At 43.4% G+C, this 18,792-nt stretch overlaps 1 protein-coding gene across 1 annotated transcript in view; it reads right to left on the minus strand.

Annotated features, from left to right (window-relative positions):
• Positions 1–15,523, minus strand: part of ALDH1A3 (aldehyde dehydrogenase 1 family member A3) — a 32,164-nt gene extending 16,641 nt beyond the window's left edge. The window contains exons 1-3 of the mRNA XM_083586704.1: positions 14,552–15,523; positions 5,094–5,198; positions 335–475 (exon numbers count right to left, since the gene is read on the minus strand). Coding sequence (XP_083442830.1) covers positions 335–475; positions 5,094–5,198; positions 14,552–14,653 — 348 coding nt within the window. The 5' untranslated portion in view covers positions 14,654–15,523. The remainder of the gene's footprint in view (positions 1–334; positions 476–5,093; positions 5,199–14,551) is intronic.
• Between the last annotated feature and the right edge of the window lie 3,269 nt (positions 15,524–18,792).

Here is an 18,792-nt window from a genome sequence, read left to right on the forward strand (position 1 = left end):
CACTCTCTCCTGAAACCTAGATTTTACTACCTGGTCTAAATGAAGGAAGGAAGTTAGCTGAAAAGTTGTAATCTCATAAGCTGCCTAACCTTTGAAACAGAGCCAAAAACTCGGTAGCCAACCCACAACCTCCCAGAAGTTGCAGGAAGGCATCTCCCATCACCTCTGATTATTGGCTGGGAATGAGGAAGGTTGAGGTCCAACTATATGTAGGGGGCACATGTTGGCCACCCTTGGTACTGTAGAACCAATGGCTTATGCATTGCAGCATAAGTAGGTTCTTAACGTTTTCTGCCTTAATCTCCAGACCAGACACACTTCAGACATCACTTACCGCCAACACCACTCTGTCTCGCTCAATGAGATCGGCCAGCTTGTTGAGGAGCCTTCCTCGGCTCACAGCATCCATTTGTCTCCACAAAGATCCTCTTTGGAAGGCTGCTTTTGCTGCCTCTACTGCTTTATCGACATCAGGCTACCACACAAAAGACCAAACACAAAATAAAAAGAACACACTGTTAGATGCTTCCATAGCCCAACGCCCTCCATATGTTTTAGACAACAATTCCCATTAACCACAGCCAGCACAGCTGTAGTGTCTGAAGCTGATGTGAGTTTATCATATTTTCCGCTCTATAGGACGCACCTTTTCCCCTCCAAAAATTAAGGGGAAATGTGTGTGTGTCCTATGGAGCGAATGCAGGCTCCTTGGCTTCAGCGATAGCAACGCGAAGCCTCCGAAGTGCAGAGGGAGCGCTCCCTCCATGCTCCAGAGGCTTCACGTTGCTTTTGCTGAAGCCTGGAGAGCGAGAGGAGTCGGTGCGCACCGACCCCTCTCGCTCTCCAGGCTTCAGGGATAGCCGCCTGAAGCCTTCGGAGCGCAGCGCGAGTTCCCACTGCGCTCCAGAGGCTTTGGGTTCCTTTTGCTGAAGCTGGGAGAGAGAGACTCTCCTGGCTTCAGCAGAGAGGGAGAGCTGTGCGGCGCCCCTTCAGCCAAGCGGGAGGAGAAATGGAAGGGGCTCCGTTTTTGCTGCCGCTTTGCTGAAGGGGCACTGAGCAGGTGCGTCCTATGGTTGGGTGCGTCCTATAGAGCGAAAAATACGGTAACTAGTCAAATGGGGGGGGGCTTTGAAGGCAATCAAAAATCACTCAGGGGCAATATAGCCCATAGGTTGTGGTTAGGCACTCCTGGCCTAGAAGATAGTAGGGGTGCACCAGGCAAACCTATTCTGAAGTTTCCAGATACAGACGAATCAAATGGAAATGTCCACCCTATTTGTGAGTGGTGAAATTCAACAGAGGGATTTTGCCAAATATTCTTTTAAGAAAAAAAGAGAAAATTCTCTGTGTGCACAATTTTTAGTTTGCTCAATTCTGCACGAAACTAGATGCTCATACTAGCAGATGAAGAAAGCAATGGGCCCAGAGAGAACCAGGAGTGGGGCAGGGCAAACCCACTGAAGGCTTCTTCACCATCAACAATATTAAAATGCATATTTGGTTGGCTATGTTCAAAGTCCTTCACTCTATTCGTGGGCAGAGAAATTTGGAAAGAGTTGCCAAATATCATTGGCAACGTTGAAATCCTCCTGCAGTTTGTAGGAAAACCCTGAAAAAGGAAAAATTATCTGAAAATTTCTTCTAAATCATGTTCCAGGTGAGGAACTGGAAGATTCTTTTTCTTCCCTCGGTGGCTAGCTGAAGTATATTTCCACCCACTCAAAACAGTGAACATATGAAGGTATTGATTGGGTTGTCCAGCAAAATACACTTCCAACTCTCAAAGCATCATTCGCAGAATCACAGCAGGTGAACAATCCCTGCTCTGGCATGTGACTACATTTGGTTAAAAAGTTTGACCTTCATAGCTCCCAGAATATTATTTGAATACCTCTGTGCAGCCCAAGATACTGCAGTGTCATTATTTACGGAAACGGAGACACTCGGTTGAAGTTCCTCAACGGAAAAGGTCAGGCCCACGTCAGCTCTCAGTTACAAGACTACGAAGGAGGCCCAAAGCAAAAAACCGCACAGACAAGAAAACTCTATGGGTAGGGCAGACATTCCAGTCATAACCCACCCAGTGCTTAATCAGTGTTATGTTTCATGGATGTTGCAATACAGAGGCATAAACATGCGGCTAAAGTGTGGGGTTAGTGAATGGAGGACTAGATCCCTCACAGCTGTCACCAGGCACTGTTAAATGCCTGCTGAAAAACTTTTCTATTCCACCTGGTCTATGCAGGAATGTGTCCTTCCACAATGGTTAATTGATGTCTGCTTTTACCTTTTTGTTGTTTTTATTGTATGCTTTTGTGTTTTTTATTGCTGTAAACTGCTTTGATTTTTCATGACACAGTGGTATACAAATATTTTTGTAAATATATAATATACAGTGGTATCTCAGGTTAAGAACTTAATTTGTTCTGGAGGTCTGTTCTTAACCTGAAACTGTTCTTAACCTGAAGCACCACTTTAGCTAATGGGGCCTCCTGCTGCTGCCGCGCTGCTGGAGCACGATTTCTGTTCTCATCCTGAAGCAAAGTTCTTAACCTGAGGTACTATTTCTGGGTTAGTGGAGTCTGTAACCTGAAGCGTCTGTAACCCGAGGTACCACTGTACAACAGAGCACAAAAAAATTCTGTAAGACAATCAGCAAGCAAAACAGTGTAATATTTGCACGGTGGGTGTGGGGGGTGCATCTCTCAAAGATGCTGTACAGATCCCTAATAAAAAGACAGTGGACAAAGAGTATTTCCAGAATGTCACTTATTGAACAATGCAGGACGCACTATTATATAATTGTAGAGTTGGAAGGGACCTCAAGAGTCATCTAGTCCACCCCCTGCAATGCAGGAGTCAAAGCTAAAGAAACACTGGAAGATTACCATCCAAACTCTGCTTAAAAACCTCCAGCGATGGAGAGTCCACCACCTTCCCAGGTAGTCAATTATACTGTCAAACAACTCTTACTCCCAGAAAGAAAACACCTAATGTTTTCTCGAAATTTCATTTCCTGCAATTTGAATCCATTGGTTTTGGCCGTCCCCTCTGGACAGCAGAAAACAAGCTTGCTCTATCTTCCATGAGACACCCCTTTAGATATTTGAAGATGGATATCCTATCGCCTCTAAATTTTCTTTTTGACCAGGCTAAATGTACCTAACTCCCTCAACCATTCCTCAGGCAGCTTTATTTTGCAGACCCTTTATCATCTTGGTCGTCTTCTGCACACATCCCAGCTTGCCAATATTCTTTTTAGAACTGGATACAGTATTCTAGCTGGAGCTTAATAATAATTTTATTTATATCCCGCCCTCGCCAGCTGAAGCTGGGCTCAGAGCAACTAACAACAATAAAGGTAACACAGCATTCTAAAATCAATACATTCTAAAATCATGCTTAACTAAGGCAGAATAGAACTCAAGCTCTTATTCCCTTGATCAGGACACTATACTTCTGCTGCATTAGCTTTTGGGGGGGCTGTTCCTCATCACCCTGTTGACTCATGTTAAATTTGTGGTCTACTAAGACACCTAGATCCTTTTCACATGTAAAATTGGTTTGGCTTTCTTGCACAGAAGTCTACTTCTGTTTAAAAAGCAAACAGATTTTCTGTGACAAGGAAAGCGATGGGAAACTGCAACAGCAGGATAACAGTTGCTTGATGCGATGCAAAGTCTCCTTTCCCCACTTTAGGGCATAAACCTAAACAAACCAAGCCTATTTAATTATTAAACCTTTTATTTTGCCTGCCTGTAAATCTTCATTTTTATGTGAGGTCACATTCTCTCTTTCCATTAAACAAAATATGAACAAAATGGGAAGCTTTCTTCTCCCCCCCCCCCTTTGTCACTTTCCCCCTTTTTAATCAGACTTAGGGGCAAGTTATGCAAAATGAGAGTCTATGTTGTTAACTCTGTTGATAGAATGTATGTATAAAACCTCTGTATGCCAACTTGACATAAAAATAAATGCATCTCTCTCTCTCTCCAAATAAATCAGAACAAATGATCAACAACTGTTGTGTGCAAACAAATCAGGACAATACATAGCTACTGCAGTGCTCAACTCCACACTAACTGGTAGCCCCTTAAAAAAAATGAAAGCATGCCCAAAATGAGCTCAAGCCATTATGGAGTCCGCAGTGCAAAAAATACAAATGGCAGCCACTTATGTTAGTCACATAATTGGTAATTTAATGTATTTAATGATTAATGGCGCCCCTCCACACACCTCCTGGGAGGGTTGAAAGCCAGTTCTGGCTCTTCTTCCTTCCTTATGCCCTGCTCCATTTTGAAGATCTGGCAGCAGGAGAAACCCCTTTAAAGTGAACCCTATCCCTGTCACAGGAACTCTGCCATTTCAAGGGGAACCAAGTACAGGCAACTCCCTGTCTGCGCAAAGGTGGCATTCTGGGTCACCGCATGTTGGTGTGGAATTGCGTATAACTGGAACACCTGCTGAAAAAGCCTGCAAACACCCTGTTCCACCCCGTCCCCCGTTTCGTGATGTTTCCAGGTCACTTCCTGATTCAGCGCAATGTGTGTGTGGTCGCATGCATATCAGACACACCTAAAAAGAAGTCATGAAGAAACACAATCATGCCTTTTCTTATTTGTTTGCGTGAGCAAGCTGGAGTTCGGGCTGCCTAACCCAGGTTGATACTCTTGAGAGTCCCATGGACTGCAAGAAGATCAAACCTCTCCATTCTGAAGGAAATCAGCCCTGAGTGCTCACTGGAAGGACAGATCGTGAAGCTGAGGCTCCAATACTTTGGCCACCTCATGAGAAGAGAAGACTCCCTGGAAAAGACCCTGATGTTGGGAAGGATTGAAGGCGCAAGGAGAAGGGGACAACAGAGGACGAGATGGTTGGACAGTGTTCTCGAAGCTACCAGTATGAGTTTGACCAAACTGCGGGAGGCAGTGGAAGACAGGAGTGCCTGGCGTGGTCTGGTCCATGGGGTCACAAAGAGTTGGACACGACTAAATGACTAAACAACAACAACAACAAACCCAGGTTGATCGCTCAATTGCGTTGCCAAAATGTAGCTATCAATAACCAGGTTCAAGGAAGAAAATCAAACAAACCTTGTCCCCCTCTTCAACGTCACAGATCTTCTCGGCCTTTGAAGGGCTAAAGGTAGGGAACTTCTTTCCACTCTTTGATTCATGCCATTCATTGTTAATAAATATCTAAAAGAGAAAAATAAAGGTTTCTGCATCATGAGAATAATAAGCTTATCTTCTCCCCAACATGCATGTTTTTCATGCGCAGGTTACGGTTGTTAAGTTTTGTTTCCTTTCATTTTTTAAAAAATCAAGAAGCATTTTATTGTGCTGCTGCCTCTTGCAGTCTTGATACCGGCTCACAGTTGCAATGTAAGACTGCACTCCTCTGCTTGCTTACTAGGCAGTTACCCTCCAAGTCAATATGTACGACCTTCATAGGACAGGACCTTTGCAGAACAAGGGACCAAAACATTCAACTTCCAGGTACAAATCTGCATGTTGCAATGGAAGTTGTAGGAGTATGAACATTTTCAGCTCATGTGGGAGATTCACACTCAATACAGTCCAAATGGAGATGTTGACCCAGTTCACATGTAACACAAAGTCAAACCACAGTTTACTGTAAATCTGTGAGAGTGTGGGTGAGAGAGGAGATTGAAGCTGCTTTGCGGCAGGAATAATGCCTGAGAAGCATTAAAAAAAGCCGTGATCTCCTCACGGGGACTATAAAGGCTCACATGTTCATTTTAAACCATGGTTTGGCTTTGCGCTACATTATAACTGAGCCGACAAGTCCCACTAACATCTAACATCTGCACATTTTACCATAAAAAGACTCATCAAATACTGAATATTCATCTAACGTGTCATCTTAAAGAATCTTTGCTGCCTAGTCAAACAGATCACACCCCTGTTGGCATTATTTTCACAGGTATTGCTTTGGATATACAGTGGTACCTCGGGTTACATACACTTCGGGTTACAGACGCTTCAGGTTACAGACTCTGCTAACCCAGAAATAGTACCTCGGGTTAAGAACTTTGCTTCAGGATGAGAACAGAAATTGTGCTCCGGCAGCACGTCAGCAGCGGGAGGCCCCATTAGCTAAAGTGGTGTTTCAGGTTAAGTACAGTTTCAGGTTAAGAACGGACCTCCAGAACAAATTAAGTTCTTAACCCGAGGTACCACTGTACCCGTCAAACTTAAAGTGCTACCTTTTGGTCAACTGCAAAGGCCAGTGAACATTCCATTTTAGATTGATTCATTTGATATTGATATCCGTCTTACCTTTAAAGTCAAGCTCTCTGCCTGGATAACTTAGCTGGTTAGAGTGCGGTACTTCGTATGCCAAGGTTGCAGGTTCAAACCCCATAATGGGAAAGTTGCATATTCCTGCATTGCAGCAGGTTGGACTAGATGATCCTCAGGGTCCCTTCTAACGCTACAATTCTATGATTACCACAAACTGATCTGGACAAGATTTATTAACCAGAAGGCAGGAGCTGCTGTGGGACTGGAACATGTTCTGTGCTTAAGACAACCAGCTTACCAAGAATCAGCCTATACACAGTGAGGGGGCTGGGACACCTGTTCCCCACATCTGGTGTTGACCCAGTTGTGCTTCCCAGCTTGTTAGGGATGTCACACTAAGTGTTATTTTGTTATAGCATATGGGTAAGTGAACTGGCGCTGTGGTGTTAACCACTGAGCCTTGGGCTTGCCGATCAGAAGGTCGGCGGTTCGAATCCCCATGACGGGGTGAGCTCCCGTTGTTCGGTCCCAGCTCCTTCCAACCTAGCAATTCAAAAGCACAAAGTGCAAGTAGTTAAACAGGTACCGCTCTGGTGGGAAGGTAAACGGCGTTTCCATGTGCTGCTCTGGTTTCACCAGAAGTGGCTTAGTCATGCTGGCCACATGACCCAGAAAAACTGTCTGCATACAAACGTCGGCTCCCTCGGCCAGTAAAGCGAGATGAACACCGCAACCCCAGTGTCGTTCGCAATTGGACTTAACTGTCAGGGGTCCTTTACCTTTTTTTTAAGTGAACTGTAAAGTTGAGAGAGGTTGGCATGGAAGGGATGTTCCAATCTTAAAGTTCCACATCAGTTTGCTATTATTTTTTTTAAGACCTCATTGAAATCAATCAGCACTTTAGTGCTAATTTCTCCCTATAGTTACATTTTTGCAAAACGCTTTCCACAAACACAGAGCAGCTACTCAATTAGAGAAATCGACTAATCATATTGACTGGACAGTCCTTATATATGCCTACCTACAAGCAAGTCCATTGAGTTCAATGGGACTTACTCTCAGGTGCATGGGATTGCAACCTAAAAGCATATGGGTAAAGCAATGTAAACCCCTTAGCGGTTTTGACAATTAAGTGGCATTCACATTTTATTAAACAAAATAAAAATTAAGTGCCGTGCCCAATTTGTTGGGGCCTCTTTTTATTCAAATATTTTATTAAAAATAAAATTAACCCTGTGAGGAGCCTCTGCAATGTAAATTACTCTGCTACTGCACTATATTTGCACAATTCACACAGGAGTCTGATAAGAGTGCTTCTAGGATATTGTTTACTACTATGCAAGTGCTGTCCCAACATTTCAGCCGCTTGCCATTTAGTTTTCTTTTCTACAAAAATGCCAGTGGCAATAAAATATCCTAATAAATCCCACCTTTTGTCACTGGGCTGTTGTTGCTTTTGGTTTGCCAATGTTAACTTATAGGATTTTTTAAAAAAAGTTCCTTCCCCCTTCCCTGCCCGCCAACAAAAACTGATCCAGGGAAACAGACTTAAGCACCCTTCTTTCTTCTGACACAACACACATGGCTTTGTTTTGGGACATTTTTCTACCACAAGATATGCTGGAATTTAGCTTGAGGTAGAAAAATGATCCCAAAAAACCATTTGTGTTATGTTTTCAGAGGCCTGGGCTTTGATCTAACAAACCAATTAATTGGTTAAACAGCCCTTGCAGAAATGCTTTAGCGGGGCAACTGTAAAAACATTTGTGTTAAAAAGCAATTCAGAGGGGATGACTGTCAAATTAATTTTTTTTAAAGATCAGCATAAAACAGCAATATACCAGCGACCCAGATTTTAATGAAAGCTTATTTGCAATCACAAGGGTGTTTTTACAGTTGTTCGGGGAGGGGGCAACCCATAATGTGATGAGCTACTACGGTATTGCATCACACAGAGTCCATTTCTCAGCACCTGTTAACATTCTCTTCTGCTTTCTTCTAACTATTGGTTCTGAACTGCAATTCCTCCTTTGCCCAAAGTTGTTTAAGCCACAAATATTTTAGACGAACCTCTTTGAAAACCTATCCAAACAAATATGTATCAACTCAATGAATTGAAATGTCTGTTCACACAATTCCAAGTCAGGGCTAGCACTAACACAAAGCAGGGTGACGAGGCCTTTCCTTAAAAGGTGACAAAAATCACGTTTTTCCTGAAGTAGCTGCAGCATCAATTTTAGGACTGGAGTGTGTGTTAGTAGAACAGATCCAAGACCAGAACCAAATACTTGCACAGATGCCTTACATTCACTTTGCAGTAACAAAACACACCGCTTTGAAGGGTGAGATCACTATCCTAGCCTCATTTGTCAGGAATCGCCATTGGCCTTGATGGAATTTGTACTTCAGAAAGCCTGGGTAGTCTCAGGTACCATGTCCTTAAACACTTGAAAGAATTAAGCATCTTAAGCACATTTGCTCCTGATTTCTGTAACCCTATAAAATGTTCATTAGATATCTACTATCTATTAAAAAAATGAAATAATGGATGAAACATCCCTTAAAATTTCATGCAAGCTTCCTGAATTCCTCTTCTTTATTGGAGACAAACCTTTTCCCCTGAAAATCAGCTGCTGATTGTTATCTAGACTCTAGAAAACAACTTTGCCCAACTCGTTCCTATTTACACTTACTTTCTTCCACATTTTCTACATACTCAACTAGAGCCAGGGCTTTTTCGGTTGTGGCTCCGATCTGGTGGAAAACTCTGTCACAAGAGACTAGGGCCCTGCGGGACTTGACATCTTTCCGCAGGGCCTGCAAGACAGAGCTGTTCCATCAGGCCTTTGGCCAGGGCACAGCCTGACTCCCTCCCTCGGCAATCTTCGCGGAGCTCTGGCCCAATGGTTGCCAGTGGCTTGATTTGAATTAATTTTATAATGAATGATTTTAGAGTGTTGTGTTGTGTTGTGTTGTACTTTTGTACTGTTTTATTGTTGTTAGCCACCCTGAGCCTGGCTTCGGCTGGGGAGGGCGGGATATAAATAAAATTTATTTTATTATTATTACTTGGATTTAACACAGATGTGTTTTCTAAATACGTAAGACCACCACAATAATACTTGCAAGGAAACAGTTTTGGGACTGACTCATTCAGAGGTATATATGAACAGTATGGAATGGTTTTGGGGAGCTGTAACTGATCATCATGATCTGACAGTCTTGTGCTTATAAACTGATTGGGGGCACCCACGATGGTTGGGCTCCAACTCCCATCAACCCCAGAAGGCATAAGCAATAGTCAGGCATGATGGGAATCACAGACCCTCCAAGTGTCCCTTTCCCCCCATTAGAGAAATGTTGGAAGGTATGGCAGTATGTCTCTATTTTCATTGGAGGGTATAGAGTTATGTGAGCCCCAAGCCAAGAAGATAAGTAACTATACAACCTTTAGAAGACATCCGAAGGCAGTCCAGTATAGGGAAGTTTTTTTTAATGCATAATGATTTCTTAGGTTTTTATATACAGTGGTACCTCAGGTTAAGAACTTAATTCGTTCCGGAGGTCCGTTCTTAACCTGAAACTGTTCTTAACCTGAAGCACCACTTTAGCTAATGGGGCCTCCCGCTGCTGCCGCGCCGCCGGAGCACAATTTCTGTTCTCATCCTGAAGCAAAGTTCTTAACCCGAGGTACTATTCCTGGGCTAGTGGAGTCTAACCTGAAGCGTATGTAACCTGAAGCGTATGTAACCCAAGGTACCACTATATGCTGGAAGCTACCTCGACTGGGCAACACAGTTGGATGGGTGGGATATAAATAAAAAAATTATTATCATCATCATACAACATAAAATGTTGTATTTTAATCTTGTTTTTTAAGCTGTATTTCAATCAATTGTTTTTATATTTGGTGTTAGCCGCCCTGAGACCGGTTTTGGCTGGGGAGGGCGGGGTATAAATAAAATTTATTATTATTATCATCAGGGAATAGGATGCCCCTATTTTCAATGGAGAAATGTTGGAGGGCATGGAATCCTATGCTTCTTCCAAATAATGTGTATGGTTCATCCATTCTGTTTGATTTTTGAGATGGTCAACATCTGCTGTTTTCCACATTTTGGGATGGATACCCCAAATGGCAGTGTTTTTAAAATTTATGTATATATCTATATGCCTATACATTAAGGAGAATGTGTACAAGCAGGCCTCCTTAAAGACAGGTATATGCACACAACATCTGCTCGTACCTGTCTCCTCACCAAGATCCTATGTTAAGCAAGAGGATTTCCTTTCCTTATGGCCACAGTAGGGATGTCAGCCAAACTCCACTGAGTTCACATTTAAAGACAAACCTTCCCAATTTCTACTTTCTGATAGGAAAAAATACAAGATCCAAACTCTGCATGACTCTGTGAAATGCAGCTATCTTTTGGAACAAGCACGTTTCTAAACTTTGCAGTGCCGTTCTCCAGCCACGTAATGTGTACAAAAATGCACACGCTAGTGGAAATCACATAGAAAAATGTATTAAGGAGCATTGTTTTGCAAAAATGTGACCATTTTTCAAAACGGCATACAAACGTGTATAGGAGAAATTTGCACTAAAACGCTGATGAATTTTCATGAGGGCCCTCTAAGAAGAAAATTTGCAAACGGCTGTGAAATGTGGAGAACTGGACCTAAGAAACTGAAAGTGACAGATTCTCCCAATCCCTAGCAAGCAGTTTAACGTTTTCCTGGAAATAAAGCCATTGTTCACATCTTATGTGGCTTCTGCGTTTTGCAGTGCACATCTTATAGGATCCAACACAAGTTGTGAGAGGCACAAACTCTCCAGGGTTTGAAAGCAAGACCCACAAGCTTTAATAAAGTGATCAGTTAAGGCTGCAATCCTAGCAAAACATTTTGTTTTCCAACACAGAGCAAATGGTACCTCTAAGCAAGGTATATACAGTGGTACCTCGGGTTACATATGCTTCAGGTTACAGACGCTTCAGGTTACAGACTCCACTAACCCAGAAATAGTACCTCGGGTTAAGAACTTTGCTTCAGGATGAGAACAGAAATTGTGCTCCGGTGGTGCGGCAGCAGCGGGAGGCCCCATTAGCTGAAGTGATGCTTCAGGTTAAGAACAGTTTCAGGTTAAGAACGGACCTCCGGAACGAATTAAATACTTAACCTGAGGTACTACTGTAGGTCCTCAGGCCAGTCACATTATTTTGGCACTTGAAGCTAAAAATCTCAAGCTCCTCTCCCCATTCCCCAGAAGTTAAAAAAAGCCAACCCAATCTGAATAATAAAAAATTAAAATGACTCAGCAATTTACTATACTTTCATGACACCCTAATTCAGTTGCCTGAGTTAGCTGCCTAATTTTACCTAATGGTAGGGGTGGCTGTGACCGACTGCATTACTTGCCATGAGAATGTGCTAATAATATGGCCGAAGTCTTCTACTAAGGAGTCCTAAAAGGCCTGAGACCCCCCGCCCAACTCAATTCATTAAGTCCAATATAACAGATCTGAAATGTGGTGGGTTGTGGCTTTTTTTTTGTTCCAATGTGCCACTGAGTGGTTATACTTCAAGAAAAGGAATTAGCTCCTCTCGATATGAATCCCAGAATCTGAAGTTAACAGTGGTCAGTTACTACAGCCCAGATCAATTCCACTAGCTGAAAGTCCTTACTAAAGGCTGCAATGTGTGGATATTGTAACTGAAAGTGATTAGTTCATCAGTAGAGGCCAGACAGCTGATTGGGTTTTTAAAAAGTATTTTAAGTGGTAAAAGTCTACAGCTTGCTTAGCGTAACAGTTAAATCCATCTTCAAATAACACACTCCTACATGTCCCAAGCATGTGTGCAAAAGACTCTAAACTTTCTTGATCAATTTTCCTGTTTTATGACTAATGCACTTTATTTTTGTATAGGCGGAAGTATACATGTTCCATTTATTATCAGTGCATTCTTTCATTTTCAAATAAGTGAGATTATACAAGTGCCTGTAGTTGCACATGCTGCCTAACATTGCAAAGAAATACACACTTAGCAATTTTCAGCAGAAGATTCACTGCAACCTTGCACTTGAAACATCACCTGTATGTTGTTTTTCTTAATTAGGGGTAGGCTCGATTTCCAGTATTATTTTCTGTTGGGACCTCAGATTTAGACTCTACTTTGGGACAAGATCTTCAGATGAATACGTCAAGGAGAAGGAATAATTATAAATTTCAACAAGGCAACTGAATTTTAATCATGCCTCCAATTTCCATGTCTTTTTTTCTTTAAACTGACGTTCTATTTGGAAATGTTGCCAAATAAACTCTTCTCTTTTTTTGAGTTCTATTTTTGCTGGGGCGGTGTCCTGCTGTTAATCTAAGTTGTAACTGGTAGATGCAGTTTTCATGTTAGTGGCCAAATACAGCAGGATATTTGCATAAATGCAAAAACCTGGCACAGACTAAAATACCAGCAGTCTCAATCATATGCTGAATATTATTCTTATTTTAAAAGTGAGTAATACTACAGCTACGCAATTCACTACGGGAAGGCGCTCAACTTTGCAGTCCCAGCTGTTCAATTGAGTCCTGAACAGGAACAGGAACAGGCTATAGTGAATGATGGACTGGCTCATTATTATTTTAAATAATTACTTACATGAAATACGATTCATTCTGCTTCCAACATGGCTACAGGGCCAATCACTCCAAGCATGCCTCTTGAAGAAAATGTAAAAAGCAGGGTAGCATTTTGCTTCTACTAATTCCTAGCCAATATTAACGCCCGGAAATTTTACTATTTTGAGATGCTTCACTTTCATTCATTCTCACACCGGCAGACTCTGTGGGCTAATGCCACTATCGTTCACATACTGAACAGAAGGTATGAAATAATACCATGTGCAATGGAGTGGTACCCCAGTTGAAATCACACTTCAATAGTTTGTGTTAAACAAGCCATTAATTCCACATCTTCAGCCTCCCTCCACATTTGCAATAAGGGTATAACACTGACATACCTTGCAGGGGTGGTTTAAGGATTAGCCGAACACTATTAGAAATGCAGCAATATTATGGTACCAAGGTACAGGAAGAACATGGATCTAGTCATGTCCGTAAAATACATTAATGGAGATCCAAGAGAACTTGAATAACTTTTAGACATGCAAACCTAGTTCCACTATGAGCCCCCCCCCCCCCCCCGGTACAAAACTTTCCAATGACTGCAGAAGTCCTTTCCCATGAAGGTGAGGTCAACTTCCACCAGGAGCAGGGCCTTTTCTGCAGCAGCCCGAGACTTGTGGAACATAATATACACGGCCTCATCTCTGCTAGCTTTCCAAATATGGCCATAACCTTTGGAAAGTTAACTGCTCTCTTCTCTGGCTATGGATTTCATTATTGCGATGTTTCTGTTTGTTGTTTATTCAGCTGGTATGTCCTCTGCTTCAAGCGTTCAGGCTATGAGGGATGTGGCTTGTACAGCCAAAACAGCATTATCCATGCACAAGAGGGCATTGGCAGGCTCAGGGGGACCCCAGGGTTTAACAAAAGTACATTTTGGAAGAAAAAAAATTCCCCAGGAAGCAGGGGAACTGCCCAAGATTGCCCAATGAGGACAGAATGTTCAGCGGCCCTGAAACGCTGACTGAGGAACTGGAAAACTAGATGGATGGGAATGTAAAGTTTGTGCATGTCTTATTGTGTTGCTTGATTTGTGAGCTCCTTTCGATATTAATTATGAAAAAGCAGCACATGAATACTTTTAAACAAGAAAAGATATTCTAACTCAGCTAGTTCCCAGCCTTCAGTTTTCCCTGCTGTAAAATGAGCACAGTGGCAAGGTAATCTCATGCGGCTTTAGCTGCCCACAGCATGCTTGAGATGCACTATTTATTTAAAAACAAACTAAAATTCTCTGTCTTTCTTTCTCTCTCTCTCTCTCTCTCTCTCTCTCTCTCTCTCTCACACACACACACACACACACAGTGCTTGGAAATCACAACCTAACCATTTTTCTGTCACCTTTTCTACATTTCCCTCTAAGATGCAGGGCCATCTGTGTTTTGTGGCTTTTATCCTGGAGCAACTTTTAGGTGTGCATTCTTCTCTAGTCTACTCCTTTGAGCAGGTTTTGTGGGGTCGGGAGGAAGAGAGAGATTGACCTCCTAAGGACTAGAGACTTTATTTCACTTTAAAATCCCTCTAGTTCTCCCACCAGGGAGAGAAAAGTAGACAGAGAAGAAGATAGCCACACATGAAAAGAGAAACCTACCGCTGCCCCCTTACCTTGGTGTACTTGATCTCCAAGTTCCTAATAGGATGAGGAAGCGGAGGGGTCGTTTTCTTCTCCGGCTGCCCGTTTTCTACGGCCCCATTGATTGCGGCCATCTCGCAGGATGCCTTGGTGCGGGTAGTCTCCCTCTTCCTCGCAGCCGACGGAGTCCTCCTCGGCAGGGTGACAGGCAGCCAAGCTAGTACAAGCCTTTCCCAGGGCTTGCCTTTATGAATTCTCAGCCTCCAGCGGGAGTCCCGGGCCGAGGGCTCCCATTGGCTGCGCGGCTCTAAGCCACGCCCCGCTGCTGGTCCATGCAGCCGCTCGGAGGCTGCAATTGACAGGCGGCAGGTAAGGAAGGAAGGAAGAAGGAAGAGAAGGCGCGGGTGCAAGGCGCGGGACCCAAGCAGGTGCGGAAGATCAGCTCCAGCTTCCTCAGCAGAAAGGGGTGTGTTTGTATATATACATATATGTATATTGTGTGTGCATGCGCGCGCGCACACAAAGCGTCTGTTTCTCTATCAGCCTCTGCCAACCGGGTTGTGTACTACAACTCCCATCAGCCCCAGCCAGCTGGTGCATATAGAATAAATACTGTGGATATGTGTGTACGTGTGTATCCTTTTTCTCCAAAGAGGCAGCAGCTGTTTCATTTATCCCAGCTGTGCGGCCCCCTGGATTTTTTCATTCTTTCTCTTCCCCACCTCCCCCCCACCCCTTGCAAAAATAATACAATGAAGGTAATTGTTTTTAAAAACCTCCTGGAATGGCTCGATGAGCTGGGAATGAGTTAAGAAGCCCCATCCCCGTTTGTGTGTTTGTTTTTTAAAAATTGCCTTAGAAATGAGCACACGCAGCCTCAAAAACTCAAACCTCCGAGGAGGTCAGCTGTACTGCCACGGAGCGTTTCATATCCATCTATAATGGTGCTGCTTGTGTGTGTGTGTGTTTAAAGTTCTCCTTTTCTCCCCTATGATCACTGCAGCGCGATGGAATGAGCTCATATCAGATTAACCCCTCCTAATCAAAAACGTGCGTGCATAATGTCCATCTCTCCCCTCTCGCCGTGGAAGAGCAGCGCGAAGGAAGCCTCGCTTGTTTGCCTTGGCTTGGCTGGGCTTGGCGCGCCTCGGGCCCCTCCCGCCCGGCTCTGGCGCTCGGCCCACCAGCTGGATGCTCCTGCTCCCAGGCCAGCAGGACCAACAGCGCGGCTCTACTGTAGGGCCCCAGGGAGCGATCCGCTGCAGCCACTATCAGCAGGGAAGGAGAGTCGAAAACGTACATGCCATAGATTTAAAACACATTACTTCCCCCCATCCCCCAGTATCATGGGAACTGTAGTTTACCCCATTCCCAACACCTATGCCAAACTACAGTTCCCAGGATTCTTTGGGGAGGGCAGTGTGCTTTGAATGTATGTTGCGGGTGCAGTTTGGGGTCTGCCTACTGTGAAGCATATTGGAAGCACATTTTCCCCCACCTTGAAGAATTCTGGGGCGCTAAGGGTTGGTGGGAACTGTAGACTACAGCGCCCAGGGTTCTTTGAAGGAAAGATTGTGTTTTGATGGAAGACTTGCTCTCATGTAGCAATGTATAAGTAAGCAAGCCTTATGAGGAACGGTTGAAGGAGCCTGGAAAAGAGGCGACTGAGAGGAGCTGATCTTCAAATATCTGAAGGGCTGTCGCATGGAAGATGGAGCAAGCTTGTTTTCTCCTGCTCCGGAGGGTAGGACTCGAACCAATGGCTTCAAGTTACAAGCAAGGAGATTCCAACTAAACATCAGGAAGAGCTGTTTGACAGTAGAGCAGACTTCCTCGGGAGGTTGGAGACTCTCCTTTTTTCAGCAGAGGGTGGATGGTCATCTGTCTTGGATGCTTTAGTTGTGACTCCTGTATTGTAGGGGGTTGGCCTAGATGACCTTTGGGGGTACCATCCATCTCTACAATTCTGTTAATCTATGGCAGCTTTAGAGTATGTAAGATGGTTTAAATATCAAAACTGATTTTTAAGTATGTGAGTTACTTTTTTCAATGCACCCCAAATGAAAATTGCTCAACATTTAGAGTATGCAAGAGTATTATTTCCCCATAAAGATTAAAATCTGTTGAGTTTTATAATATCTAAGCTGCTTTTGCCCTCACGGGAGTCCAATGAAAGACGGATTTCGATGCAAATGACCCTGGCAATTGCTTGGGCTGTCAGATTTGGGGTGGGTTTGTCTGATGGGTCTAGTATCTCAAACCACTCAACAGCTGAAACAAGCAAGGCAACAATTCACATTTACTTAAAAATGTGTGTTGATTCATTAGAAGAAGGAAAAACAACCCAAAAGCTACAGTAGGACAATAGATTGATTAGGACCATCCATGATGTCACAAAAGAATGAGCAATTTTTTGAGTGTTCCAGAGCTCTTCTGCAAGATTCCTGCAGATCTCGCTATTTGCTAATGGTTTGGTTGATCCTAATAAAGACATTATCCTGCTACAGCTTTCGGAGTCATCTTCGCTTGCAAAGCTGGCAATGTGTGACTTAACATTTATGATGTATGAGGATGATTCATGTGAAATTTACAGCTTCACTCCCTGTTCAGAAAGCAGCAGGGGCCTAAGTGATTGTGGTCAGATTTATGTGTGCTAATTTTTTTGGCAGAGATACCTTGTTCTTCATACGATTTATGAGTCAAAGTTGTGAAATGGGCTTTTAATGCAACTTTTAAAAATGTATTCGGCAGTTGAACAAATGGAAGAGGAACAATGAAAGGGGTGTTATTTGGTCTAGGGCAACCCTCGGTCCATTGCCTATTTTTCTGTGGAAATTACTGATCTGAAAGTGTCTCCTGATAAGCAAGCTTAGACATCAAGTGACTCATGCAGAGAGACAACGGGGGGGGGGGCAGTCTTTTCTTAAGGCAAGTCATTTGGCTTCATATCAAGCATGGTGGAACAATCTGGTGCAAGGACATGACAGAGTTAACTCTGCTCAGTGAAAGCTGATTGGTAGGATCTGATCAGAGCATAGTTGAATAATACAGAGACACAACAGGGAGCCTCCTCTTCAGGTTTGCAGGAGCCTTGAATGATCTGCTTTTAGTCCTGCTGGCCACATGACCCGGAAAGCTGTCTGTGGACAAACGCCGGCTCCCTGGGCCTGAAAGCGAGATGAGCACCGCAACCCCATAGTCGCCTTTGACTGAACTTACCCATCCAGGGGTCCTTTACCTTTTTACATTACAGCTTGTAAGAGTGTCTGCCCTTGAAGGAATCTGCCCCGTGCCTCTGCATGAGTCCTTGCTCTGGACTTGCCTCCAAGCTCATACAGAGATTATAAAGCCAGCTGTCAAGATCCTGTCACACCTGAAAGAGACACGGTACAGAACTATCTTCTCCAAGGGAAATGAAATGGAAGGAACCTTGTTCAGGGCAATAAATCATGCAGAGACCCAGCAGGCAGCTTCCTCTTTGTGGAGGTCCAGACACTTTTGGCCCACATAACTCTTTAACTACAGTATTTAATTAACCAAATTCTCACCACACACTACCAGTTCTCTTTGAGGACATGAAAGGTTTGAACCCACAGTTTGGGAATTACTGCCACAGTGATGAATCCAATAGCACTCTGCACTGGCTCTGAGGCACTCTGGCATGAAAGACAGGCCAGAGGTGACCTTTTAGCTTATGGCTGATTTTAATTGTTTTGCAGAGGTTTTAAATAGTTGTTTTAAAATGGTTTTTTTTTACTGATAATTTATTCTTTTTGTAAACTTCTTAGAGGTTGTTGTTGTTTTACAAACAAGAGGGTTATAAATTTTATGAAATTAATATGCGTGTGTGTATATATATATATATAAATTTAAATGAAAGAAATGGGTGTTGCAAGGTCTCAGGCCCCAGTGGTCAGAATCCTGCATTCAGTCGCCATGTTGAGATGTGGAGTCCTCCAGTATAAGAGATTGCATTGTGGCAGCCAGAGGAGTACCCCTTGCAGGGGAGATCCCACAGCAATAGGTTCTGTTTCACTGCACACCAGTAAGCTTCCAGACCTGAAAAAGCAGCCATTGTACCTTTCAGAACAGGTACAGTTGGGGGAGAGTATGATTCACAAGCTGGAATGATTAACAATGCAACCCAATGTAAGTTTGCTGGGAAATTTCACTGTGTTTCACGGAAGATTGCTCCCTACTCCGTGTGTTTGGAAGCACAGCTGAGATCCTGCAGAGAAGGCATGCCTCATTATGTCCTTGTTTGTTTGTTTAT

This window comes from Podarcis filfolensis (genome assembly GCF_964270895.1).
Source record: "Podarcis filfolensis genome assembly, chromosome: 14".
In the NCBI taxonomy this organism is placed as follows: Eukaryota; Metazoa; Chordata; class Lepidosauria; order Squamata; family Lacertidae; genus Podarcis; species Podarcis filfolensis.